The sequence below is a fragment of the Acanthaster planci genome, linkage group LG08 (genome assembly GCF_054643075.1).
Source record: "Acanthaster planci isolate LZ-2023a linkage group LG08, COTS_SCS, whole genome shotgun sequence".
Classification (NCBI taxonomy): domain Eukaryota; kingdom Metazoa; phylum Echinodermata; class Asteroidea; order Valvatida; family Acanthasteridae; genus Acanthaster; species Acanthaster planci.
This window is the reverse complement of record NC_141784.1, coordinates 11,415,424-11,442,981: the sequence shown is the minus strand read 5'-3', so window position 1 is coordinate 11,442,981 and position 27,558 is coordinate 11,415,424. Positions and strand designations below refer to the sequence as shown.

General features: G+C 40.8%; 1 protein-coding gene across 5 annotated transcripts in view; it reads right to left on the bottom strand.

Annotated features, from left to right (window-relative positions):
- Positions 1-910: 910 nt before the first annotated feature.
- The window catches only part of LOC110984191 (protein couch potato-like), a 112,955-nt gene continuing 86,307 nt past the window's right edge, over positions 911-27,558 (bottom strand). For 4 of the 5 annotated variants that reach the window (XM_087139670.1, XM_087139671.1, XM_022244116.2 and 1 more), the window contains 10 exons: positions 22,593-22,646; positions 20,935-20,997; positions 18,771-18,924; positions 16,368-16,425; positions 14,909-15,032; positions 13,024-13,226; positions 10,779-10,848; positions 10,244-10,351; positions 9,173-9,299; positions 911-6,991 (listed from right to left, as the gene is read on the bottom strand). In XM_087139670.1, coding sequence (XP_086995796.1) covers positions 9,186-9,299; positions 10,244-10,351; positions 10,779-10,848; positions 13,024-13,226; positions 14,909-15,032; positions 16,368-16,425; positions 18,771-18,924; positions 20,935-20,997; positions 22,593-22,646 — 948 coding nt within the window. In that variant the 3' untranslated portion in view covers positions 911-6,991; positions 9,173-9,185. The remainder of the gene's footprint in view (positions 6,992-9,172; positions 9,300-10,243; positions 10,352-10,778; positions 10,849-13,023; positions 13,227-14,908; positions 15,033-16,367; positions 16,426-18,770; positions 18,925-20,934; positions 20,998-22,592; positions 22,647-27,558) is intronic. The other variant, XM_022244118.2, reaches the window with a different exon arrangement.

Sequence of the window (27,558 nt, the reverse complement as noted above, 5' to 3'; positions counted from 1 at the left end):
GCACTGTTTGACTTGGTGTAGTGCAACCATTGATCTCCATTATATATAAATTGATTGTGGTCTCAATCATGCTGTTGCTCAGCACTTTCGCGCGCCGCCACATATTCTCTCGGTGACGTAAGCGTCTGCATCCTGCTGGAAAGCGTCATCTGCCTGTGTATAGCGTAAGGAACTGGAGCAGCGCGTCATTTTCGAACTTGGAACGCTGCATCCACAGGGAATGAACGTGGATTCGTCTGCGTTCATTCAGAACTGAATCTGCTTGCCCTGAAGAAGGTACTCAGTTACCAAAAGCTCGGCAATCACATATTCCAGAGCACTGATTTGATATGCAGAAGCGTGTTAGTACATAGCCTTTGATCAAGGCGCCCGCGGCGAAACGGATAGTCACGTCCACACGACGAACTGCATGCAAGCCCGAAATTAACATGCGTGCGCATGCAGTACCGGGCTGCGTGTGTCGTGGACTCGACTGTGCGCATATCGGGCCGGGCGTGCGGTTCGTCGTGTAGCCTTTCTTCGTGCGTTGGTTTTGTGCTTAAACTAGTCTTTCCATTTCGCCGCGGGCGCCTTGATCAAAGGCTAGTTAGTACAAGGCGCCTAGCGCCTCATGCCCGCATTTATAGTGTTCAGTAGGCCCAAGCTACTTCATAAAAGGGCCCAGCACCAATTTCAAAGCCGTGGTACATGTAGGTGCTGCAGCTGGAGCTTTGAACTGGGCATGCCGACATCAAGCTGCACAAATTAGTCCCCAGCTTTCCCGAAGACGCCAAAAACTTGGGTATCCTCAAACGATTTGTAGGCCTTCGACACGGTGCCCATTTTCTAGCCAGCTCGGAATGAAACTCATATCGGTTATTCATTAGTAACGACGATATAGTCCAATAAAGAACAAACAAACAAACACAGATTTTTATAGCAAGCTCATCACTTTATTAAAATAGACAATAGAATTCAGATAAAACACTACTGTTTGTCCCGAAGATACTGTATATTTCATACCATACAAAGAAGGCAAAAATGGCCTCGAGTACTTCACCGTTACGTACCATACGCTGACCAACGAAGAATAGGCTCAAGATGAAGAGTTTCACATTTCCCTGTAATCATTCAAATTCACTGGTTGGCTTTCTGTTCTTTGCGTTTTCAATAATGAGCTTCTTGACTTCTCTGGGAACTTAATTCCAATTTGCACTACACCCAACTTCTGAACTATCACGTTTATCAAGCTAAAGCTTTGAATCACACCTACATGTAGCTTTTTAAAATGTTTGGTCGTCAGTCTCAAATGAAAAACAATTTGGAAAAAAAATGATGAAATGTAAATGAAAAAAAGAAGTATTTTTCTTGAAACAATTTTTTACATCTGTATTACAAATAGTTTGCATCAATAATTTAAGCTCTGAAAAAGTCACTTTTATCCTTACAATAAGATTTTCCTGTTCAATGCATCAAGTCTCATTCTTCATTTTTTTCAATAAATACAGCCCATAATCAAAACTATTCTAAGACAAAACCAAAGGCCAGATATCTTTTTTCTTTACATTAATGACTCATACTTCATAAATTTAAACAAGTTGACATAAGTATATACAAACCTTCCTTTAGAACAAATACACGAAATATTACTTTTGTAATATTTCTTTAAATATTTTACAGCAGTTAGAATCGTCCCTGCTACTGAATTTTTAATTTTTTTATTTAATTTTTTTCCCTTTCCTATACCGCAACTACATTCTATAGTTTCCAAAAATGTTTTCTATTTCAAAATAGTTTAAGGCATCTTTAACCACACTATTTGCCTGACAATTTTCCACAAGTTTGAACCACACTTTCCACAGCCTAATTTTGATGACGTTTTCATCTGCAAAGTTTGTTGACTTGCACAAAGATGCTTACAAAATAATAAAACTTAAACTGTTGCACCGAGTGAAGTTTTGAAAGAAACATCTTTGGTTGAAATATTCACGAGACAAATACTTAGCCAGAAATACAGTAATCACCTTCTCCTACCACAACCGCAAAAAAGGAAGAAAAACAACTATCTTCTAACTAGTTTAAATTTGAAAAAATCCTAAAGCACTCTTAAACGTAATTTTATTTGTTAAATCCGTATTGGCCATGTATTAACAAAAATAAGAAAATATCCTTAAAGTAAACAAAGTATCTACGTAGATTTAAACTTAGCAGACACAAAAAGTCTGCACAAAGCATGTGGGAGTTGAGGCCAAACTGTCAGCATTTCAAGATCATTCAGAAGGAAAACTAGTGTATTGGACATTATTTGACAATATTATCAGGGGCAGAGAAGTTGCAGGGGCTAACATCCAGTTTGATGATTGCGACTGTGAAAAAATCTTTTAAAAAGAGAGTGAGAAGAAACACAGCTTCAAGTTTAAAATCTCATTTCTTAATTTGAGGAGCCTAAGGATGCCTAGATATGCACAAACCAATTCATTCAAACCAATTCAGAGACCAATTTAATTAAGGAAACTTAATAAATGATCTTAATTTTCTGAAAAGAACAATGCTTGCTTATCAAATTTATTAAATAAACTCTACATTATACATACAGGGCTTCTGAAAGTTTGTACCTCTGCTGAAAAGTACCATTTCGTGGATTCCCTTTATTATGAATGAAACTTTGCATGTTTGGACCAAATGGGCACTTACTATACTCTGCACTTGTCCAAAACCTGTCTCCCTCATGCTCTTTGCACACACAGTGACACTGACAATGCTGGAATTATGAAGAAGTTTATCCTAATTAGAACTGTGAAAACTGGTTTAACCTGTCTTTCCTCGTGGACCATATTTTAGTTTCACGGAATGGCTCACTGAGTATCCTAAAACAAACCAAATGCTAATTAATAATATCAAGTGATTCAATATGAACAAATTCAGTTTCCTTTCAGAGGAGGAGGGGTGCACTGCTAAAGGCAGGGACACAAGATCCTTTGCCTCAACTGAAAATACACTGCATTACAAACTAGTATTAGTACAACCATGGAGGAAGGACACAGAAGGAGTTACAACTCTGGCACATCAAAGTGCTGGATGATCATCACCGCCCGGTCAGACGAACAATAGTTAACATTCCAAAAATGCCTGATTACTGCCTGCAGCTTAGCCGGACAAGTGGGGCCAGTAAAAGCAACTTTGCAAGCACTAAATTTGATGCTGTTGTCAGATCATATCAAGCACCAATGATGGCATGAATATTCAACTTTCTATACTGCAGTACACAATGTTTTAGGGATGCAGATTACCAACGAAAAATTGTGGCTATGATCATGGGGTACAAAGGGGGGGCTTATGGTTGCAAAACAGGCGGTGCGTAGCAAGCATGCGCTGCGCTCTGGCCATGGACATCCCGGGCATGCCAGATTGGCCAGATGTTATAGCCTGGGCAGTTCAAACTCCTTCTGTGTCCTTCCTCCATGGTAGCAGTTAGGAGCGTTTCACTCCTTTCTCTATGTCAGAGCTGTTCTGAGCAGGGCAGGTTTTTATGCTATTGAGAAACCGACAAAGTATACGATCAGCAAGCAGTCATTAATGCACATCATATCTGCATATCAAACTGAAAGTAATTTTTCCCCATCAATTTGTGCATGTTTTTAAAGCTTTGTGAAAACAAACCTTTTCTGAAAATTACCGCATGCACAAAAAGAAAAAACAGCATTTAGATAGGAAAATGTTACAATTTCCAGCCAAATAATAGTATACACGTAATTATAGACAATCATGATTATATAGAACACAGGAATAAATGACTATGATGATAACTTATCTTTAAGAGCAGTAACAATTCAACACTGACAGCACAAATATTGTCAAGCTATTTGTGGGGTGCGGACACCAAATGGCCACAAATGTTGGCAACAGAAATCATTTATTGTCCAGAACTTTCCCATAGAATTTGATCTTGCTAATTCTCTGTGTATGCAAGTACGGTGTCCATGTACATGTATTTATCTTTCTAAGGGGAGAGGATGTTCACACAGTTTTCAACTTTTGCCAAAATTTAAGGGGGGGGGGGTGCCGAGATCATTTTGCTAATACAAAGAGCCAGAAACAAAACATAGCTGCTTTTTTAAGTTTGTGGTAGAATTTGTCAGGACAGTTTACACTCAGCACAGCCAGCTTATTAGCTGGTATTGGCCAAGGGGGGATCCAGCACCATTTTTTTCCGGGGGGAGGGGAACTTTGGGGGACCAAAAGTGTGGAAAATTTTGTGACCTTTCATGACCTTTCTGTGGGGTGAGGCAACATTTTGAGACTTATTCACCAGTCTGAAAGGAAGATAAATGAAATACATCCCCAAACCACCTATTATTATCTAAACAGAAAATTGCATCTTTCTGGGAGGGCTATAACCCCCCTGGATCCACCCTTGGTATTGACAAAAGACTATCTTGATAAATAATGCTCGGATGTTTCCTGAAAAATATGTGACTTCGCGTATATAGTGGAAAATAACAATAAATCTTTTTTGGGTATATGAAGAACTTAACCAAGCATAATTTCATAACTACACAAGAAAAATTTGCCCACTATATCATAACATGCCCAACATAAATAGTTTGTCTAAAAGTATAAATATGCAGTACAGAGTGCAAAGGCATTTTGACAAATAAACGTGATTTTCTCTTAATTTTCAGGCAGACTATTACTGGCTATTCTCTCAGGCAAACAAAATGACTTGAGCATCACTAAACCACGATTTTGTGCGCGGATAACACATACCGTCTACTCTGACTTTAAAAACACTGACCAACAGCCACAAGTTACAAGTTCCCTTCAGGGATCAACTCCTAAAGGGCACATTAAGGACAATTTGGTCTTTGGTCAAAACAGACTAAAGACACAATTCCAAAAAGTTGTTCACACACCAAGTTTATTTTTTTAATTCAGCCTTTTTTCCCCCTTAAAATCTTGTTTTATCCCCCAAATTGTTCCCAGACGGTAATAATTCAACAAACCCTTCGTAAGGGGAGGAAAAATCGTATTGTAAACACTCAGCTCTGTGCATGCTGATATGCATAAACAGATCTGGTTGATAATTAGAAAGACTTGAATGGAGAAAAGAGGGTAGTCACACAACTTTCTTTAAAAAAAAAATTGAATCTTAAATTACGAGTCACTTGAACTCAAAGAAAAACGTAAGGGAATGAAAGAAAGAATTCACTATTTTAAAGATCAAAACTTTTGATCAACATTCATAAAAGAAAAAAAAAATTAAACATCACCTTCCTCATTCTTTGTTTCAGAAAACTCGAAAGCATGGACGAAAATCTGACGAGGCAATTGCAGGGAAAAAAAACAATTCTTGCAAGTTACAAAGTCCATTTGAGGAGTTTAAATTTCACAGTCGTATTACGTAAGGCAAACTTTGTACTACCATACAACACAGAACAATTTTGATGCACTATACTTGTTTGTGTAAACGGAAACTACCGAACACATTCTAATAGTTCTCTTCCTGTATAAATGTTGGTTTTCGTCACACACTTCAGTACCTTAACAAAGAATACCCTGATTTGGTTTGCTTAATGATCCTGAACAGGAAATAAAAGAGCTGACTGCTCGAATCCATCATTCTCAGCAACATTCTCTTCCTACAGTACGAGTGTTGTGATTGGCTCCTGAAATTTAATCTGGCTTCATTGACATGCCCTGTGATTGGTCGCATCATGCAAATGAGGTCAACAGAGGGTTCCTCTTTGTTAATTTGACCCAGTCATGTGTAACCCATTTCCTGTGAATGGCCAAAATGCCAAACAACAAAACAGAATTTCTAGTTTGTTTGTACACAGATAGTTTCAGAATTTCTGTAGTAATTATTACACACCGTTGAAACCTATTACAGGCCAAAAAAGGCCTCAAAACGTCACTCTGTATAAAGATGATCAGTTTTAATGGGGTAAAAACCATGAGCACACCACGAGTGCACATTTCTGATCAAAGAAAGAACGTAAAAAGTCCAAGCCACAATGTGGCTCTAAAGCACTCTGTTTCTTCTGATTGAAAGACACTTTTTATGTTTGAATCTCAGCATTCGAGACAGAGTTCCCACCTGAGATGATGAAATTTATTCGCTTTCTGATTGTTTACCGCTCTCCAAAACTCTGTCCCAGTGGACAAAACACAAATAATATCGAATTGAACCTTCTATCCGGTGTCTGAACTGACAACTGACAGTATTCTTAGACTGCAAAATCTCAAATTCAGCAGTACATCCCAGATTAATTTCCAACTTACTGGAATTTGATGGTGTCTCCAATCCAAATTTCAAATCTCCACATTTATAAGAAAAAAACAACAGAAGATAAATCCTGGATATTTCTTCAGATCTTTCCAAAAGTTATGTGTCATGCAAAGGATTACAAGGCTTGCCTGGTCAAGGCATTCATTTATATACTTCCTGTGGGTATTACAAATCACTTTTCAGCCACGGAGGCATTCAAATCTGAGCCAAGAAGTCAAAACATCGGAACATTGCATAGTTACGCTGAAAAGTTGAAACAATGTTCTGTTAATGAGAGTGTGGATCTACTTTTAACGAGAATGTTTATGTCTGAAAGTTAACCATGCACATCAACTTGATGTTGGAATCTTTCACATGGTACTCCACACTCCACAGCGATGCACAACACAATCAATGTTGCTATGGAATAAGTCGATTTCATTTCTCAGTCTACGATTCATTAATGTACATAAAATATTTAAAGAAAAATGTGTTTACTTCAAAATCATAACAGACAGAAACCTGCAGTATGAGCCTAGCCCCTGTGGCCAGGACAATACTGTCATCCACTGCAGCAACTTGACAGGTTGTGCTGCATCACATGTTACTCCTTGATCAATCCCACAATGCCTTTGTCAATCCAAAAATGTCTTTGTCGGCCAAGGTTCTGATGGGAGGCCTTTACAGCACGGTCTGTGGGGGCATCACAGGAGAGATCCTTGGGATGATTTCAAGACGCTTTGGCTGTTGGTTTGGAAGAGAAAGAAGGGGGGAAAATGAGATAAACAAACAGTACCACAGGAAGCAAGGAAATCTGTGAGACCGATCTTTCCACATGATCCAGACAATGCCAACAAAAATAAACGAGAAAATGGATCCGTGCTGAAAAACAATCTTTTTCCCCATTCACTGAGATTTTGCCCAAAACCTTTTATAAACTTGGGCGGAAGTTAACTTTTCTTTAAATAATAAGTTGAAAGTACATTTGAGTATGGAAGAACTTTGACTGATATTAGTAAATGGAATTTTTCTCAAAAGAAACCGTTAGTTAACCCCTCCGGGTCGGTCTCCACAAAATGGCAGCTTGTTGAAACCACAATCAGAGAGTGGGGACAGAATTTGCAGCTTCGATTTCAGGGCTCTATTCCTTCTGTTGATGCAACCAGTGACTGAAAGTGGTCTTTTCCTTTTCTGTAAGGATTTGTCCAGAGTTCCATGAGAATAATGTCAAAATAAGGTGATATTCAAATACGACTATGGTAATCAGAGTAAGTGTCATCTTCAACCTTCTGTAGGGTATCCTTTCCCCCTCCCCCCCAAAAAGGATTTCGGCCTGAATTACTCAGTCCCTAATAAGCATAAGTGTATATTTTATTTACATTTTTGTTATCTTTCACATGATACCAGCAAGACAGTGCTTGGGCCACGCATGACTAGAACATTTTGGGATCATCAATTCAAATTGTCTTTGAGCAGTCAAACGTGACCGAAGCACCATCTTGCTGGTATTAAATGAAAGATGCAGAAATGAGCCTTCAGTTAAAAGATTATGGAAAATGCCTATCAATTGCTGAGCAGTTCACCCCTGAATCATGGTTTGCTGATTTCATGACATCCTGTATTACAAAGTTACTGACAGTCTTACAAGCCCATTTATCTGCAACTACAAACTTCCCTGAAACTTACACTGCAATTTTTTTAAATTGATGTTTTTTAAATGCAGTGTTATGCTACACTGATGTCTTATACGGTACCTAAAAATCATGCAAAACGCTTCAATGCAGTTGTTCAATCTTAAGGTTGTGACGAAGCTTTCAAACCATGCAGTGAAACACAACCAAAAAGCAATGGTCTTCAGCAATGTAATGAGCTGACAATCAGACAAATGCAGACTGTGTAATAGAATGCCAAGGAATGAGCAAATCCCTTTGAAATACACCATGCCATCAGAGCAAACATCTAGAAAAAAAGCCAGACATTAAAGTTACTCAAATGAGGGTGCATTTAAACAAGCTATTAAATCAAAAGATGCATTAGTGTCCATGGTAAAAGAGCTCGCTCAGGGAAAGCTTCACAGAGAATTGATGCAACATTTCTCTTGCCATAAACCGCAGTACTGACTCTTTCAAGCTGTCAGTCTGTTTCCCTGACTCACTGCGTGACTGCTTAGTGGAGAAAGTTGTGTTAGTCTGTAATCAAGGACCTTCCACCATGGATGTGCTGTTGGGGAAAATTAGGTTACAGCGTGGCTACTGATTGCCAGCCAATAAAGTAGTGGTACTGTGCATGTAACCGGAGCACTCGGACTGCAGCAGGCACTGAACCACCCTTTTTAACTGGTGAGCAGTAGCGTAACTAGGGCTATTTTATCGGGGGGGGGCACCCCGGGGTGCACACATTTTTTTTCAAGGGGGCGCCAAAAGACAATGAACTGCAGCAGAGGTTGTTTATGGATGTCACATGGGGGGAGGGGCATCCGAGGGGACACAGGCATTCACTGGGGAGGGACATGTGCTCTCCCACCCATAGTTACGCCACTAATGGTGAGGCATTCGGTATGGTTCTATCTACACGAGTGAATGGTTCAATATTCAGTACTAAATACACCAACCTGTGAATGCTGGTCACAGGATTGTTATTGATGACATACAATCTAGTGCTGGTGGGGTTATGGGGAAAGATGACCAAAGCAAAATGTTCACACTCAGAACTCTACAATCTAGCACTACAGAGGCATAGAACTCTGACGGTGGCGCCCAGAGGAAACATGGTGGGCATTCCGTGACAGAGATGGGAGAGGTAATGGAGCTGTGATCAGAAATGCACAGGAATGAACATGTATACTGGAAGGATTAAAAAAAGAATGTGGCACTGTGGTAACAAAATGAAAAACAAAGTTGGACACTGAAATAGCCCACCACGTGCCTTTTGGTTTGGATCAGAACTGGAATATGGGGCTAGCTGCCGTACGGTTGATGGGCGCCACTCCGATTTGGTGGTGGTGCGCCGGTGATGGTGAGTAGATTAGCCCACCGGCCAACTCGAGTGCTTTCTGGCAAATCATAAAAATGACATGGGGGGAGAACAGACAGGCTCAGTTGAGGGTTGTTTTGTAGTTTTTTATAATTCTCCTGGGGCTATCACAATTTAATCAAGCTACCGCCGTCTTGCCTGGAGCTGTGATTTCTTTAGAAAACCTAAATCTGATTGACGATGCATGTTTCCTACATTAACCACACATCAATTATATCAAGTGCCAATTGACAACTAATGAACTGGCTTCATCCTAAGTCACTTCAGGACAAGCTCAATACACGACAGACTGCCAAATAAGCTGGGCTAAAGAACCAGGTGAAATAAAACAAGGGAAGAAATACGAATGCTGTACAACTGTTCTTATTCCACTCACAGTGTACAGATCACTCCAACAGAACAAGACACAAAAGGATGGCAGAGAGAGTCTGTCTTGGACGTGGCCTCTGTGGCACCTGAACACCATGCTAACTTAAGGGTGAATTCCCCTACCCTTGAAGGCTACAGGACTCGGGTCACTGTCCAGATTTGACCATCATTCTTCAGGTTGTTTACAACATACTGGAAGGAACTTGGACTCTCCATGAAAGTGATATTGTATTTTTTTTATCCTACAAGATTCTTGTAAGGGGCACACGAAAAGGAACATTATGGTAAGGGATTCCCCGGATGAAGCTGAATAGGTCAATCTTCAATATCCACTTTTACTTTTATTAGTCAACTGCACAAAGCTGTTACAACATTTAAGAACAAATCTAAAAATTGAAGAAAAATATATACAGCTGTTAATGCCTGCATAACAGAGTACATAATTGCATCGGGGGGGGGGCATTCATGCAGTCTTTTATGCAATCCCCTTTAAAGTAAATTTTAAAGGAAGCTCTAAAGAACAAGGAACTTTTTCCAAGATTTAACTTTTAATTAATGCAAGCATGCTGCAGACATTTTTTCTCTAAATCTTACCTCTCCCATGTTAGCCTTTGCAAACTCTACCCGCAGGCCTCCGCGGTCGCTGGACGGCAGCAGCACACCTTGCAGATGTGTCAAGGCTTGTGTAGCACAAGGAATATTCTGAAGACAAATGACAATGACAAATTGTCAGGTGAGTGTGAAGGTCACAGGAGGAGGATTTTGACCAATTTTGGAGCAACTAATGACAGTGACATTTTGTAAGACTATTCAAAGGGCTGTTAGGGCCACTACATTTTTTGTTCTGAACCTTACAATGTTCACAAGAAAATTTTTGGGTCACCAGTGACAGTGGCATATTACTTTGATTCAAACAGAACCAGGGACCTTTATTAATGTAAGAATATTCTTAAAACATATGAGAGTGACAACATTCTTGCTTTAAAGATAATGGGGCTCCTCACTAGCTTATCAATGTCCTGCTGTCAAATGGTAATGACAAATTATCTGTTACTTGAGAAGGGAGATGAACGATTTTGTGACAAATTCCACTCAGGGCAAAAATATCAGTTCAGCTTGGCAAAATTACCTGAAACTCCACAAAACAACACGGGGCACCGCCTTTGTTGTGCACTCGTAGTCTAGTGAAACCGGGAATGCTGTTTGGAGGAGAGATGGGTGTCAGGAAAGTAGGGGTAAAGAATGGAAAATGAAGAAAAAGAAATTAACCTGAGCTCATATTGGGCATACATCTGGTGGGCAGCAGCAATCTGCTCTCCTCAAACGTACTACGACATGAAAGTTTTCACCCCAACTCTCAGCACATTATTACTTGAACTGCTTTGAGCCCTCAGAAACCAATCAATTTACCGGAACTAAATGCCACCTTCAAAGCAGGCATCAAGCCCAACGTAAAACAACAGCACCTAAGTTGACTCTTCCTCTATCTTACAAACTCATTTCAAAACCTCCTCTTGGATATGAAAAAAAGGAGAGGATCAGGTTTAAGTTGTCAGTACAAATACTGCTAATAAAAAAAAAATCTGCATCATATTTGTTTCTATTTGTTTCACCAAGGGAGGAACAAATAAATTTGTCCAAGAACTCCTGGGTTGAGTGAAGTGGGTGGTGTGACAAACGCTTGCATCTTGCCGTTAGAACCACAAAGTAGAGTATGTAAGAAAGAGCACAACTTTTCAAAAGTTGTCCCCTGACAATTCAAATGGGCCTAATACAACATACCTGAAAAATATATATGCTTTTCAGAAAGGATTTTATCAAGTGTTATCCATGATCTGGTATGTAGTTTTTGTTGTGCGGATTTACTGAAAGATGGGTGCATGAATTTTTAGTACATTCTGCGGTGTTCAAATAGTGTGTGTATTGTCAAAGTGCTAGGGTGTAGGCGACTTCAACAGTTGCAAATTGCCTAGATTCAGGTGAAAAATTCAGTCATATACTAGGAGAGAAGACGTTGGTTGAGAGAGAGACATACCGCCACCCAGGTGTGCAGAAAAACGACTGCAGCTAAAACGCACCAGTGCATTTGCACTTACATGTAATAATTCTGCTATTTAAGTTCACTGTTGGTATATGAACATGTGCTGTGCCTTATGCACTTGCTTAAAATGAGAGGGTTTAATATTTCTCAGTGTCCTTTTGGAAGAGTAGTGTGCACGCAAAGAAACACGGTCATTCCTCTTCTGAAATCTGGAGGGTACTCAAAGAATCAACTTCGGGACTGAAGGCAAAGATAGCAAAAGTTACTTCTGCATGCTAATTTCAAACTGGAAGTCCCATTTTGATGCTGTGAACAGACAACACCGCACAAATGTGGAGCTCCGTGCAGATTTTAACATTTGTGGCAATGAGTATGCGCCGTCAACTTTCATCTGAATGCACACAAAACTTCAGTGTTTCTGTGGAAGTGCCAGACGTGCCTAGCTGAATGGCATTCAAGAGGCTCTTAAGGGGCTCTCAGATCAAACGCACAGCAGTACAGCATTCAGTTTTACAGGTATTTTACATGGCTTAGTCGTAATGTTCAATTTCTACATGTGTAGAGTCTCTCAAAGCAAACTTTTGACCAGTGTGGAGCAATGGACCCCTGTAGAAGAAATTTTTTATTTTGTCTTCTGTTTACACTGCAAGGAGTTCATACATGTCACGGCTTCAATCTGACTTATGATCAGCCTCACTTTCATGCAATACTGCAGACTATAAAACCCAGATTAACTTTTTGACTCAAATGCAACCTTCAGGACAACAAAACTGATGATGTGCTGATTTGGCTTTCATGTTGCTGGGGAAGTAAGAATGTTGAGGAATTTGTTGTTTAAACCAACACCACATAACAGTGTGCCTTACCTGAAATCTTGGCAGTACCACCAACAAATCATGTATCTTAATAATTTACGTACTGGCATTATCAACAATTATGGTTGGTTTGCCTCTGAACTTAAGAAGTCAGTTACAAGTTAACCAAAATGCATGTTTTGCACACTTGGTACAAGGTCTACACACTACAAGCCTTCTGACCAATGGCATATCCAGGTGTTAGACAGGGGAGGTGGATAAAATGAAATTCTTTTCCCAGAAAGACTGTCCACTCTTTTTTCATCCACAAGAGAATCACCCCCTTAAAAAAGTTGCATGGTTTCAAGAATGCTGGTGCTTTCAATTCAAAAGGAAAAAAAAAAAAAGTAGCAAAATTTCTCAAGGCCTGGCAACTTTCCCCCCGCCCCCCACTGGTAATGTCACTGCTTCTGACACCGGGGTACTTGCTAAGTTTACGGCTGATAGGTGTGTGTGTGTGTGTGTCCCGATATACTCACCTGCTACACAGGTCCCTCAGCTCCTGCTCAGCATTGGCACCGGTGCCCAGGTTTGCAATGAAGAGAGTGGAGCATGGTGCGGAGCCAGCGATAGCCGCCATGGTGGCCGCATTGGCCACGTTCATGGGCAGTGTCTGCTGGGGCAGGGAGGTGGAGGGGTGGGGGTGGGGGGCATGTGCAACAGTTGAGTGTGCATGGTGGGGCTGTGAAAAGAACCAACAAATAAAAAAAATAATAATCACAATAAAAAGAAATAACTTTCAAAAAAAGTTGAGAACGTGGCTCTTTTTTGGACATTTTGCTTTGGTGGTGGCTTCTTCACAGCGAGTGAGCTTGTTGCTGAAAACACATTTTGAGGCTTGCGTACGTATTTGCTCTCATTTTGGGATGGAAGTATGGCAAACCATGAATGTGCAATGCATAAATTACATGATCACTCTTATTTGAAACTAGAATCAGTTATCTTTTAACATTAATGGAATACTGACCCACACAAGTAACACAACAGATTTGGAAGAAGTGTGCCCCCCAAATCAGTACAATATTTCCAACTGTGCATGACCACTTCCAGATTTGACATTTTAACTTGAGGATAAACCACCTGTTGCACAGGCTGCCAGTCAAATTGAGCAAAAGTTCTGGATCTACACGAGAGTACAATCTTTCAAACACCTTTGGACTGAATTACATGTTAGTACGTTTTTAGCACACAGACGCATGTGGGGACACTATCTCTGCCTTCTTAATGATTGCACATGGTTTTACAATAACCAAATCTGCTGTTTGAGAGTTCTGGTTCCCAAACATTTCTCTCTTTCATTTTCCCAAAGGCAATAATGTGATCTCTGATGCACACACATGCGCTCGGAATAAAATCTCTGTATTCCAAACCTTCCATTTCAATTCCTAACAAGGTTGCACATATAATTTACAGGTGGTACACGTATGTAGGAGCTTGGGCTTTTTCTTTTTAAGATGACTGAGCAAACGCAAACTAACGAACACAGCAATGCAACACATGATGGGCAGCTAGTTTGTGGCGTACATGTACATACAAGCTCATCTACACAATCACCCGAGCATGCACTGCATTAACTTGTTGGTCGTCATGACAGCAGCCTGTGGTAATGTACTTGTGATGGCTCATTTAGATTACTGACAATTCTCACTGATAATGCATCGCAAATGGAACAAAACAACTTTTCCTCAGTTAAGGTGGGCTCTCATTTCTGAGCGTGCACAAAAATCTTCACAATGTATTCTTTGGGCATTTTAATATGATCCTTGTTTTCCTTTAAAAAAAAAGAATAAAAATAAAAACTGAAACAGTAGATGAAAATCTATGTGAAGGCAAACTTGAAAACAATGCAGAACCCCCCAACCAGTGCATCAAAGCCGATAAAAGATCCAGATCATTCATGAAGCTTTCAATCAGCTGTGAGCTAAAGATAGTACATGTAAATACTGCCAACAAATTTTGTTAAGCAGACCTCCCAGGAACCCTCCAAGATTTCAAAGAAGGAAAGAAAATCAAAGTGTCATGGGTAAAAAGGACAGGTAAGGGGTAGCAGAATGGGCAAGTTTGGAAAGCCAGGCCGCACTATCAGGACGGCGCCCTTAACAAGTCTACCCTGGTGCCCTTTTAGACATATGCAGTTGCACATTAGCAGATCAGCCTGGTGCTCTGGACTTGCATAAGAAACCACATGTTGGATTCGTCTGAGACTGCACGCAACAGAAACGGCTCTCCAAACTGCGACTGTCATAAAAGTGTCTGCCCATTAAACACACACCAGTGCACAGCACGGAAAGGAGTGTACATATTCCTTATCATTTTAATTCATACTTTTTTTCAAATTTGGACAACCATTTGTGACAAACGTACCAGTACATAAGTTACCCTGGCGCCGTCTGCGGGCACTTGTGCGTGTAAGGCAGGGTGAGCGGCAAAGACTGGATGGTGGTGCACTGGGGTGGCAGGGGTCAAATCGGCATAGGCGGCTGACAGGCTGTCAATGGAAGAGAAACAAACCTTTGAATTTGGAGGGCCTTTGGCACGCGCTTAGTGTCTGCGTTAAATGTACATATCAGTCCTCAGTCAATCTTAATTCATGCCGACGAGTCTTAGTTCAATCGTGAGGAAAAAGGCAAAGGAGTACTTTTGGTTACAGACATGCCATTGACAATTTGAGAAAAAAATGAGGAAATTCTAAACTGCGGACTTAAAGCAGTGTTTTTCATTCTGCAACAGTATATACAAGAAATGAAAAATTTACAAAATAAGCTGATCCAAGGAAAGCTGCATGTCTCTGATTTTAAAACATTCAATTGCCGGGGGGGGAACATGTTTTTCCTCTCCCTGACTCAACTGCATTCTCCAACACTCCCTGACCAAACACTGCTAGTCAAATTTGATCCGAGAGGGGATGAACAGATGCTAACTGAACAAATTCCCCAACGAAATGAGGAGGCAAAAAGGAAGAAAAATAAAGTAGCTGCTTGAAAGCATTGGAGTTATTCGCTGGAGCACTGCAAGCAGAATCTCAAATTTCACGCTCCACCTGTGATATTTCTCAACACAAAGGAGTTTCGTTTACACTCCTCACACATGTAAGTATGGTGAAGACCAACTAGAGACTACAGGGCTCTCGTTACTGCTTCAATATGTTCTCCGTTCAGGCTGATAAAATTTTCAATTTCTTTGATCTGTGCCTGGCCCGTACAACAGAAAGAGAAGGTGTTTTGAAAGAACAGATCGATGGTGTATGATGAGTTACACTGTGCAGATCTCTTTGTCTGTTCATTAGTTTGTTTTTTATTGGTTTTATATTCACAATTTCACCAGTGGCCTTATTATGTATCATTCCAAAGACGAGCAATACGGCACATCGTAAGCATAGAAATTATCGTTGTATATGCATACAATATATGTTGAACCTTGACTGTAAGAAATCATAAACAGGCCAATGGATGGATGATCTCAACTGGTAAGAAAGCCAAGACCCATGTTCAAACATTACGGCTGTGGCTGAAAAATAACATGTACATCTATTGGGAAGCCACTGGCTACCAGCTGCTGCCCTCCCCATGTACATGTGTGTCAAAACCAATTGCAGCTTGCTGACTCGGATGTGGCCCAACTGTGACTGCCAAACCTAGTTGGGAATCTTACCAAAAATCAGTCAAATAAAGAAAAACAAAGGAAAAAAATTGAAACCCAATCTGTAAGATCTTTGTCAGAAGTTGAAATAAAACAAATGGAGGAAAAACAATGGGTATCAAATAAACGAATGTGGTGTGTCCGCTGTCATTTTAATAAAGTGCCCAGGCCAGAAAAAACTTACGGATGGTGTGCCCATGCTTCTGCAGCGTGTGGTAAAAACACAGCAGTGCTAAGATCATCTGAAACATGCAAAAACGAAAACAAAAAAAGAACGATGCATTATTGTCAATGCACACTGCTACAAGATCTTTGTCAAGACCAAATTGTCCTTTCGTGGAAGAGTGTGCATATGAAGGCAATGACAGTGCTTTTTTCCTGCAACCGAGTGTAGTCATTGACCGTAAGATGCCATGTGACAAATTATCAAGAGAAAGATTCTCAGATTTAACCACACTGAAAAAATTTCCCTTCATAAACCATGATGAATCAAAACAATTTTAATTCAATACAACCAAAGATTATTTCTTGAGAATCAAACCAATTTTGTTTATATCCAATTTACAATACTCCAATCCTTTTAGCAGAAACTGAATGCCAAGTATGACTTTTCAGTATCACATGAAACTTGCACATGATGCTCAGTGGCTTTGCTTGGTTGCAGGAAAAAATCTGCTGAGGGGATGTTTCCCAAGGCAACTGACTGACTGAAGCTTGGCATGTTAATGTTGTCATTAATTTCATTAGTATGAGCTAATGTGATCTCCATATTACCCATCCAACATCACTTGTCATCGAAGTTACTCGAGGTCTCATATGGACAATCCAATGACTGTGCAATGATTCTTTAAGTACTCAACATCAAGCTTCACTGTGACAAAGCATGCAGCTCATGTTGGTAAATGCAATTTTATGCTGGTGCTTGCTAGGAGACCATGCTCAGAGCCATGTGTAGAGAGTTGCAACATGAGTGTCACCATTTTTGGAAACAAACTGGCAGGTGTATGCACCAGTGCACATAGACAGTTGGTATATAACAGCTGCACGCTATGAACAGCCATTTTCTTTTCCAAAATAGGAAGCTGGCGCTGCTCTCTTTTTAGACAGCTCTGACCATGCTCCTCTCTGAGCGCCCTCTATTGGTCACATATTTAGCTACTCTGTAAGTTACTGAACAGTCTATACCCCTTCCTCTTTTTGTAAATTGATCAGTGATTTTTTTCCATCCAAAGTGTTGGATGGACAGCAAACCGAGAGAGTTGAAAATACTGAAGTAAAATTGAGCCTGTTCTTTTCCATTTATTTGTTTCATGTTTTAGCTCAAGTCCATGTATGGCCTCAAGTCCACTAGTCCAGCAGCACAGTAAAATACCGTCATCAGCATCACTAGGCACTGCGCGTGTGACGTTCAGCATTCTGGTAAAACTTGACTGTGTTCCTCGAAATCACACAACAACATATGCTAGAACTACCTCGTAAAAGGCGCAAAGTACTTTCGTGACCCATTAAATTGGTTGCGCCTTCAAAGATGTGTGATTTTAGACACATAACATTTGCCACTCTAAACTGCAATAAAAATGGTGGACGTGAGGTAAAAAAAAATTGAAAGAGACAATGCTGGTGCTTGGAAAGGGGACAAAGAGGCATTATTAGAAAGCAGAGAAATGTGGAAAAAATGAGGTGAGTGCATGACGTGAAAGACTTGTACTTGGTAGCATGACTAGGATGATGACAGAACAAAACTGCATCTTGGAATGAAGCTAAGAACTACAAATGGGTTAGTATAACAGTGAAAGTGTGGACAAAGGATTGTTAACGAGTGAAACGTTACTTTAGGGCCTGGCTCTTACGTTCTTTTGATTTGCTTTCCTTGGAAAGCAAGGGTATGAGTTGGTCGCTCGCATTTAGGAAAAAAGTATTCTCAGATTGAAACTGCCTCCAAAATGTTGCTCTGGGGAAATGACATCCTAAAGCACTTGATATGTAAGAAAACTGTGACCTTTGTTTCAAAAAATTAACAATCTACATGACACTTGCTCTGACCCATGGACATTCCTTGAGTTTCTAAATTTGGTCTGCTCGTAATGACACGGACCGTCCAACCCTCACTTAGTGAACTGGTAAAGCTCTTGCGATACATTTTTTGTTTTTCAAGGTGTTTTTTTGACAAACTGAAGACAAACATTACTGGGGGCGTAAAGCAGTCTAGATCAAAGTATTAAACACACCCACACCAACCAGTGGATGTTTGTCAGAGAGTGTGAACATAGAGTGTCTCCTGGTGAGTGTCCTGATGTGAGCAGTGAGATTGCGGCAAGAAATGTGATGAGTGTAATTAGTTGGGCAAACAGCAACTGATATGCAGATAACACAGTATGTAGCTCCATGTAAATATGAATATGTGTGTGCTTAGAGCTTCAAGCTTCAAATTTCCAGGCATTTTAAAGCAGTACGTGTTAAAGTATGCTTTCTTCTTCGTTCCTGTGTTCAACTTGCACTAGGTGACAACTAACACCGGTTAAGTCCAACAAAACCAGAGAGAGTTGGTGAAACTTGGGGAGGAGTCCTCCAGTTGGAAGGTACTCACAGGGATCTCGAGGTGTCAGTTGTGCCGGATGGGGCCCCACCATGGGCAGGTTGGCCGGCTGGGGAGACGTCTGCTTCGGCTTGGTAACTTTGGTGTTGGACTTGGCAAACTCCAGTCGTATTGTCTGGGGTTGGTCGGGATCAAAACGAACACCCTGATTTAAGAAAAAAAAATAACAAAAATAAGTTAAAACGTGTGACTTCCAGTATTTGGGAGAAAATCTGGTCCAAGTCCACTCTGATAACTAGGACTACATCATTTCGGACTGAAGGTGCATTTCAGCTACTTACTAGAAACCAATCCAAGTTTGAGGTCAGTGAAGGAGATGAAGGAGTGACAGTGGGGGGGGTACCAAAAGAGGGGCAGATTGTTCTTCCCTGTTCCTTGTAGGTTATGACAGCCAAAACAAAAGTGAGCTCGGCACATACGACTGTATTGAAGTCTGTCATTTAAGCCTCCAAAGATCAGAACGGTGCCTCAATAAACAAGTGGTCTCACATTTCACATGCCATGACAAAAAAAAAACTGGCCACAAAGCGCGGGTTTCCATTCTCTCTGTCAACCTCAATGGCATGGCTTGTCTGGGTAACACATTTTCTGGCCTGGGGCCATATTTTGTCACCAAGGGTTTTTTTCTCCCTTCTCCCCTCCCCTCCCCCCTCCAAATTGGTAACAGTCATTTAGAGCCAGGTGCTCTCCCGCAAATTACCATGTGCTGACATCCAACTGATGTGCAATTGTATTTTGGGGGATATCCACCCAAGGGGAAATCAAGAAGGAACTGGTCCGTGACCATTATTCCTCCTGTACTTTGTATTCCAGCAACTAGTTACTGGTAGAAACAGCCTTTGTAGTGTCTGCATATTACAGAACAGATGGTTAGGGACATTTGGTGGCAGACATATTCAACTATTGTGGGGCAAATTGTTACAGTTCTGTTTTTTCTTTTGTGCCGCATCGTTTTGAGGATTACTGAAGTCCAACGTCCTGTAATTGGCACTAAATGGGCTGCTGGATAAAGAGGTATTAATAAATGAACTCTGCATGCCGCACTGGGGTAACTGTGAGCAGCACTATGACCATATTTATATCAGGTTTGCTCGTAGAATTATATTCAATTATTAGAGTGTTAACTTCTCATTCTCTGCCCAGAGAAAATATGACGCCATCCCAGGCATGCAATGTGCATCGGGTACCGATAAACTCCAGAAAAAATGCATTTGTCTTGTTTCAGGCATGTAACTTGGACTTTGACAAAAAGGAAATTCCAATCTTTACAAGACTTTGTACCGGTACAATGTTTTCCAATTTTCAATGGAATGAGTGTGACCTGAGAAATGAGGAAATCAGCTGATCCGAGGAAAAATTGCATGCCTGTCGTTTGCGCAGAGCAAAACGAACACTCATGATTGTGCATTTAGGTTTTTGCACATTGGCTTTGTTGACGTATCGTTTTTAGAATACAGACACAGATATGCAAATAGCCCTACAAAAGCCGTGCAAAATTTTGAGTTTCCCGTAGGTGTGTGCACAAACATGAATGCACCTAGAAGGCATCACTTTGTATGTGCGCCAGCACTATAGTTTTTATATAACGCTCTTTGCTTTTGTCCCACATGCTAGTGATATTTGAGCGTCAGGAGAACACATACGGCAGGACTAATTCTTTTATAATTTCATCCGTAACTGCAGTGGGAATCATAACAACAGCTGCGCGAAACGGGAACGTTACAATACAATAAAATTTTGGATCACTGCTGAAGAAACTTAGCATTGCACACAAAACTGGTCTGTGACAACTCCATTTGATCTTACTCTACAGCTGATCACAAAACCATGTCCCTGTGCATCATCTGAGGCATCAGCACTGACCAAGACAAACAATGCCCTCTACTGATGTTTTAAGAAGCACACAACAGTCGAGAATGGTCATCAACCATGTCTTTGCTGTTTTCATTGACAAATGAAAAATCCAAGCTACATTCCTTACAAATTGTTAAAAAAGCCCCCCCTCCCATTTTGACCCTTGATAACAAAGGTCGAGGTCATGCAGTTTCAGTCTTGTTTCACACTCTGCAAGAACCCAGGACCGTGCGATGCGCTGAAAGATTAATTCCAAGATTGCCTCGCTTCTTCCATTTGCGTCTCGGGTGTTGGTACTCACTGATAACGCTTGCTTTGCCGACTCTGCACCTGCTCTGCTATCGAACGTGACAAAGCCTACAGGCTGCAAAAGACAAGGAGAAAGAGAAGGAATCTGTGAGACGGAGAAGGCACCATTTGGAGAGGGACTGCTCAATGGCTTGTGAAGAGAGATTATCATATATGATAATGATGACTATGATGACAAAAATGGATAGGATGATGCTAATGATAATGTGGTCCAAGGGGGGATGATGCAAATGACATCTACAACAAAGTCTGCAGATAAGGTTGGACAATGACAACGAAAGGACAATGACAGTGTACGGCTTGATGGTGGTGAGGGTGTCAGAATTGAAGACAACGATGAATTCAACGGTATCAATGTGGTAGATGGAGGAGAAAATGACACAAGGGAGGACATCATTGCGAGTAACAAGACCATGGGTGTGACCCCCATGGTTATAATTTTGCACGAAAAAAAGGATGGCAGTGCTACTGACAATGACAGTGACAGGTTGAGACATTGACAATGACTGCAAGATGATGGTTATATAATCGGATGACAGTGACAATGAAGAGGAAGGCAGCAATTGCAATGATTAAGACACATTCATAAGCTGTGGGCGTTGAAAGCTATTGACTACTTTTCCTGGAAGTGACATCTCTCTCATCACTGTCCTGTCCCCCAACTCTTTTCCCAATCTAATATTCCGACATCAGACCTTCATACAACTAACCGTGAAAAACAAATAAGTTGAGAGAGTTGCAGTACGGCAGTCAATAGTTTGGCCCAGCACATCTCCACTGCACAAAGCGCTTCTGGCCACGCTCAGCGGGCCCCATTAGAAGGGTAATGATTTCCAATGCTGGAAGACGTTACTTCCGTCATAATGGTGGAAAACGCCGACGTCCTATATCCGGAGGCCAGCTGAACTGAAATGCTATCCGGGCACAGATCAATCCAGCCTTCCCGTTTTATTTGGGGGGGGTTTAAAAATCTGTTGGCACTTGAGATTTTCAAATCGACATGCAAACTGGTTCCATGGTTGCTATAAAGGTCCTGCTTCATGTGGAATATAGTTGTGCTTCCTGGTTTATCGCATAAGAGAGGACATCATAGGAAGACCCTTGACTAACATATTTTGTAGAGGACTACGGTTTCTTAAATAAATCAAATAGTCTGTTTCTGTTGAGCAATCATTATTTATGTGTTTTTCCTTGAATACTTGGCTCACTTTCAAATAAATAGTATCTCATCAAAAAGCCTGAATTTATTTTCTGAGATTTTAAGAGCAACGGCAGTAAAAGCAGTAAAAAACACACAGCTAGCTCAAACAGATTTGTTTTTGAAGAAGTAACTTCCTGTTTCTGTGTTGCAAAATACAAACAGATCATGAAGTCCTTGTCAAAAAGAATGCCAAATGTAGTCAACAGGCGGAAGACAACTTTTGCAAAGATTCAGACATTTCCCAAGATCTTTTGAAAGAAAAGAGACTTCAAGGCTTCTGTAGCTGGGATTGGGCCTATAAAAGTAAACACACGACTTCATCCGAGATTTTTTTTCCCCTTCAATTCAAAACCCTGCTTAAAGTGCTGGGAATTTATAAATGTCCCCTTTCCTGTAAAAAGTGACCAGTGTCAAAATACTGATCAAACAACCAACCAGGCAATACTTACAGAGGAACTCTTTCCAGGTTTACTTGTAAGCTTTAACAGGGAGCCTTCATAACCCTGAGGCAAAAGACAAAAAAGGAAAGCACATTGTCACTTAAAAAATCAAACTAATCAAAATAACAGGAGAAGAATCAAGTTTTGTTCTCATGTTTGATCTGCTGGCTGTTCAGTGTTCACTTCTACAAGTCACATCACCCTTCCCCCCAAAAAACACACACACACATGCACACATAAACAGGGTAAAAAGGCAAAAAAAAGAGAAAAATCCTGAAAGCTCCAAAACAGCCCCAAGGTTGTGTATTCCACACACATCTAGAAGTGACAAGCTCTCGACCGTTGCTGGATGGCTCACACGGCCCCCAAAAAACTGTCCCAACTTTAACCTCAGGCCATCATCTATGTACAGAAAGAGGGGCCCTCGAAAATGGGACATTCAAGAGAACACAGCTTGGTGCAGTTGGTTGGCAACATCAAGTCTATCTTCACCAGTGGCAGCATCTACAGATGCTTTTAATGGTCTTTTTCAGTGAGAGGTAAGCTAAGCAGAAGAGTGGTTTAGCAAGCGTCGGGGTGCTTTTCGGGAGACAGCTACACATACAAGAGCACATTACTTGTCCCATCGCTATGGGGATAAACACTTGTCATTACACCAATTTTGTGGGGACCAAAAATGTTGCGGGAAGAGAGCGAAGCCCCCACAAGTTGGTCCTAACTCGCCTATTAACAAAAGAAACTGCCCCTTAAACACAGTGAAAGCCCGTCCAATGAGGGTGCTCAAGTTGTTGCAACAAAAGAGGAGCAACGGTATTTTAAGGAATTGAAAAAATCAGCCTATAACTAACCTTTGCAAGGTGTTTCAAAAGGATACTTTCTGAATTCTACAACTGTCCCTGTGTCAATCCCTGCCCCTCTCCCAACAACCTCCTCGACAAGATGGCGCAAAAAGTTTGGTCATCAGCCAAGTCTGAACCTCACATTTCAACAACCCTCGTACAATGAGAGGAATCATTGCTACCTTGTCTGCTTGGTTACAGTGCAAAAAGATTACCTGATAAAGTTAATTACATTTTACTGTAATATCAAAAATTTTGCTTCGATTCGGCAGTTGGATTTTCATCTCAACCAACCAGTCTTGCACAGCCTTGTGATTATTAGGATGTTTTTGCCTCTACAAGTACCTTACATGCACATATAAACAAGAAACATGGTCAAATGGCAGCAGGTTTCTGGACGAATATGTAATTTTGACTGAACTGCAACCCATTTTCTTCTTTACAGTCCAGATAAACATGTCACGGTCATCTCATGCTGTATTAACACATAGTGCAATCTGCCTATTAAGGAGGTTCAAACTTCCATTTTGGTATTTTTAAGCTGTCTTTCTGACGCAAATGACCTGCCATACAAAACTGCCTTGCAATGAAGGCATTTCCATATTGATGGTTCATGTCTGCAAGTCTTCGCGCGCACACAAAGTAATTTAGCGGTCCATTTCTAAATCCAGTGGGACACAGAGTACGCCGACCTTCGCCAATCAAAGTTGGCAGAGTCTATATCAAGCAGTTCCTGCAGCTTCTCGTTCCCACAAGAAAGCAAAACAAAAAGCTGTAAATAATCCGTGAGTGCAGTTCGCTTCAGCAGGATGTGACGATCACTATCCAAATAGTGAGGCTAAGTTTGCACTGAAAACAGAGACTTTCCAATTACTTGAACTGCCTCAGGGAGCCAACGAACGGCAATACAAACCCCTCCAAAAATACAGTCGAGAAGGAAAGCAGAATCCTGCTGTCAATTCTGTTTCATTCATTCACAAGACAACCGGACTGGTTGGAGAGCAGCTCATGGCCATGCTCATGCATCTGGATGCATGCATTCAACGAGAGCCATTTGTGTACAGCCAATGCCATTCACTTGATTCTGTCTCCAAAATTTCAGTCCCTGAATGACAAAAGTGAATACATTTTGAAGCAGTCCACACAAGAAGCAACGATTTTTAAAATGGGGGAGGGGGAACCACAGGGGAGTTGAGCTGTCTATTCACCCTTTGTGTGGGTTTGCCTCTGTTAATACAAATGGCTGGAGAGGGAGGCTAGGGAACTGATCACAAAATAAACTGGAGGTTCTTTCTGGATGACGTTGGGAGGAAGGCTTTTAAGGAAAAATATCAGTCACAGCAGAAACTCTAACAGTTGCTTCTTTGGAATGGCTACTTTTTGTTCCCACGGGGAATGCAGTGAGAGGATTTGCAAAATTACCATTTCAAAATTTAACGGATGAATAGTAGTGGTACTTGCCTGGTTTAAATCATTTTCCTTACTTGCTCAGATTGTTTGGCAGAGTGATTGCATAGTTCCCAGAGAAATTGGTGCAGAGTTACATCTACATTCTTCCTTTGTCCATCACATATCGTAAGTTGGGAACGGTAATGGAAAAATAATTCTTAGAATTTGACCATCCATCATATCAACCCCCACTTTCATCTCCAATCAACAAGAACACTAACGAGATCAGTTCTTGAATTTTGATCAGAATACGAATGGACTTTCTATGTACACATGGTCTGCATTATTACCCTCATTTAATGCTCAGGCACATTTAATTTGATTCTGCTGGTGTCTTAAAAAAAAAGTGCTCCACGCTTTTGCACCATATTCAGTGAACGTAATTAGGCCCCTAGTGCAGCAAAAGCTTTAATGACATGGGGTGATGACAGGGCGATTTCTGAACGACGCCAATAAAGGGGGTTGGGAAGAGACGATTCGTACAACACAAGTCACAGATTCACTGCCCGTGTGCACCTGCCCCTGGTGATTGGATTTTAAAAATGCATAACCATACCCCAGATGAGAGTGAATCCCGTAGTGGGCTCCTTCATGCCAAGGGCTCATTTAAAACAGGTGTGACTGTTAATAATGGTTAACAGATAAACTTCCATACTCTGTCATTAGTAGAGATGCATCTTTGAAAGGGCAGGAGATGAAAAGTGATATCTTCATGGACAGACCTTAAGAAGTTTGGATACTGATTGAATTTCTGCAGTAAATATGTTGAAGGAACAAGCTCCAAACCGAGACTTTAAGAAATGAGATTGTATGCACAACCAGCTGGATGTTAAAAATGTAAAATTTGAGCACCCAACATCATCCACTGACATGTTTTGACAGTTGAAAATAAGAATACGGAGAAATAGGAAAAACAAAACTGTATACACAACACGACTGGCACATCCTTGCCTCTCCACTCAAATGTTACGAAAACACCTTTGCAGAAGGGACCTTCGTGAACCATTCTTTCTGAACTAAGCATGAGTCTTCCTTCCCCCTTGGTTTCTTGATTTTGATAGCGTGCGCTTCAAACGGCCAAAATACAAACATGCCCTTCTCTCCCCATGCTTTCAGCCCTGTTATCGTTCTCCGAACCTTAATCGCTGGAAACAAATGCGGCTGAATGTAATCGTCGGCACGAACGGCACCGCTCCCTACAATAACACCCATGTCGTCCGCCGCAGTGCCTAAATTGAATTTCAGAATGCAGACCTGGAGCTCTACGAATACGGAGTTGAAGCCATAAGCAATCGCGGATAAATTTAACCATCTTAAATTATGACGGAGGCAACTGAGAATGAAAAAAGGGTTTTCTGAAGTTGCGGCATACAGCGCTTCTCCTTATGAGGACATATCAGAAGGGGGTCCTACAAACAAATGCAGATGCTGTTCCTGGTGAATCTAAGTGGGTGATGTGTGGGAAGAGGAGCGACAGACAGACAGTGATTGAGCTAATGGCAAACAAAAGTCAGCGCCAAAGACTAATACTAAACAGAGCATTCACAGAAATGCATACGTTCCTGTCAGGCTTTTAGGCAGTACAGCCCATCAGACTTGCTTTATCTACACACTATTTCCCCTTGTATGCAAACTCTACTCCACTCTTGATTTATTTGCTCGAAACCATATTAATCTTCCCCAGCTTGTCGTGCAAGGAGTTTTGGAATGTATTGACGTTTGCTTGCTTTTGCTATATCCTCCCAAATCAAAAGCTTTAACATACAAGAGCAAAAAGTAACCCTTTCTTCCCACATGCACAAAACTCCATCAATGTAATTACACATCACATAACCAGTTTGATGAAATACTGCTCCACTCATTCTGACATGAGTACTTTATAATTATGCACTTGACTGCAACTAACATCTGCATTAAGGCTTGAAGTATCTCAATTTATTAAAAAGCTGAGTGCTCACATCAGCATCTATAATGGTACTAAAGCACCCACCATTATTCACAAGCCGATTGTTGCAAATCCACGTCTTGACAATTGAATGGCAGAAACTCCAATTTGAATATATAAATACTGTACTCTGGTGTCACCATTTGGAAAATTGAGCCCGTGAATTCAAAAAATAGGTCCCCTTTTGTAATCCGTTCACACCATCAGATGAATTTCGCTCATCATAAATAGAGGCACAGCTTTTGCTTTTCATCTGAGATTCTTTCCGTGTAAAGTGGCTGAAACTTAAGACAGTAACTGATACTCATTTTGGAGCAGGATACTTCTCTGCAGGGGAAAATTTTGAATGGAGTCAAACAGAATGGAAAGCTTTTGACAAGTTGATCTTTTGCGTGGTAGAGGAAAAAGTATGGTCAAGAGAGGGCTTCTCAGTTTTGGGTCCACATATAGAATGCTAGAGGCAATTGGCTTGGCATGACATTTTTGCACATGAATTCGCAATGAAAGACTTCAATGTTACATATAGCATTACACTTCTCTAAAAAGGTGTGTATCAACATGTACGTGTACACGCACGGGAACTATGAAATACGTGTACAGGTACGTACATCATCATGGAGCAGTTACTATTTGGTTATGAGGATCAGAAGAGAAAAAATGAAAGTCTTAGATGCTGTGTTTTTCGAAACAGAGGGTTTCCACACTTGTGGTGTCACTGAATTTTGTTGGACACAGGAGGGTA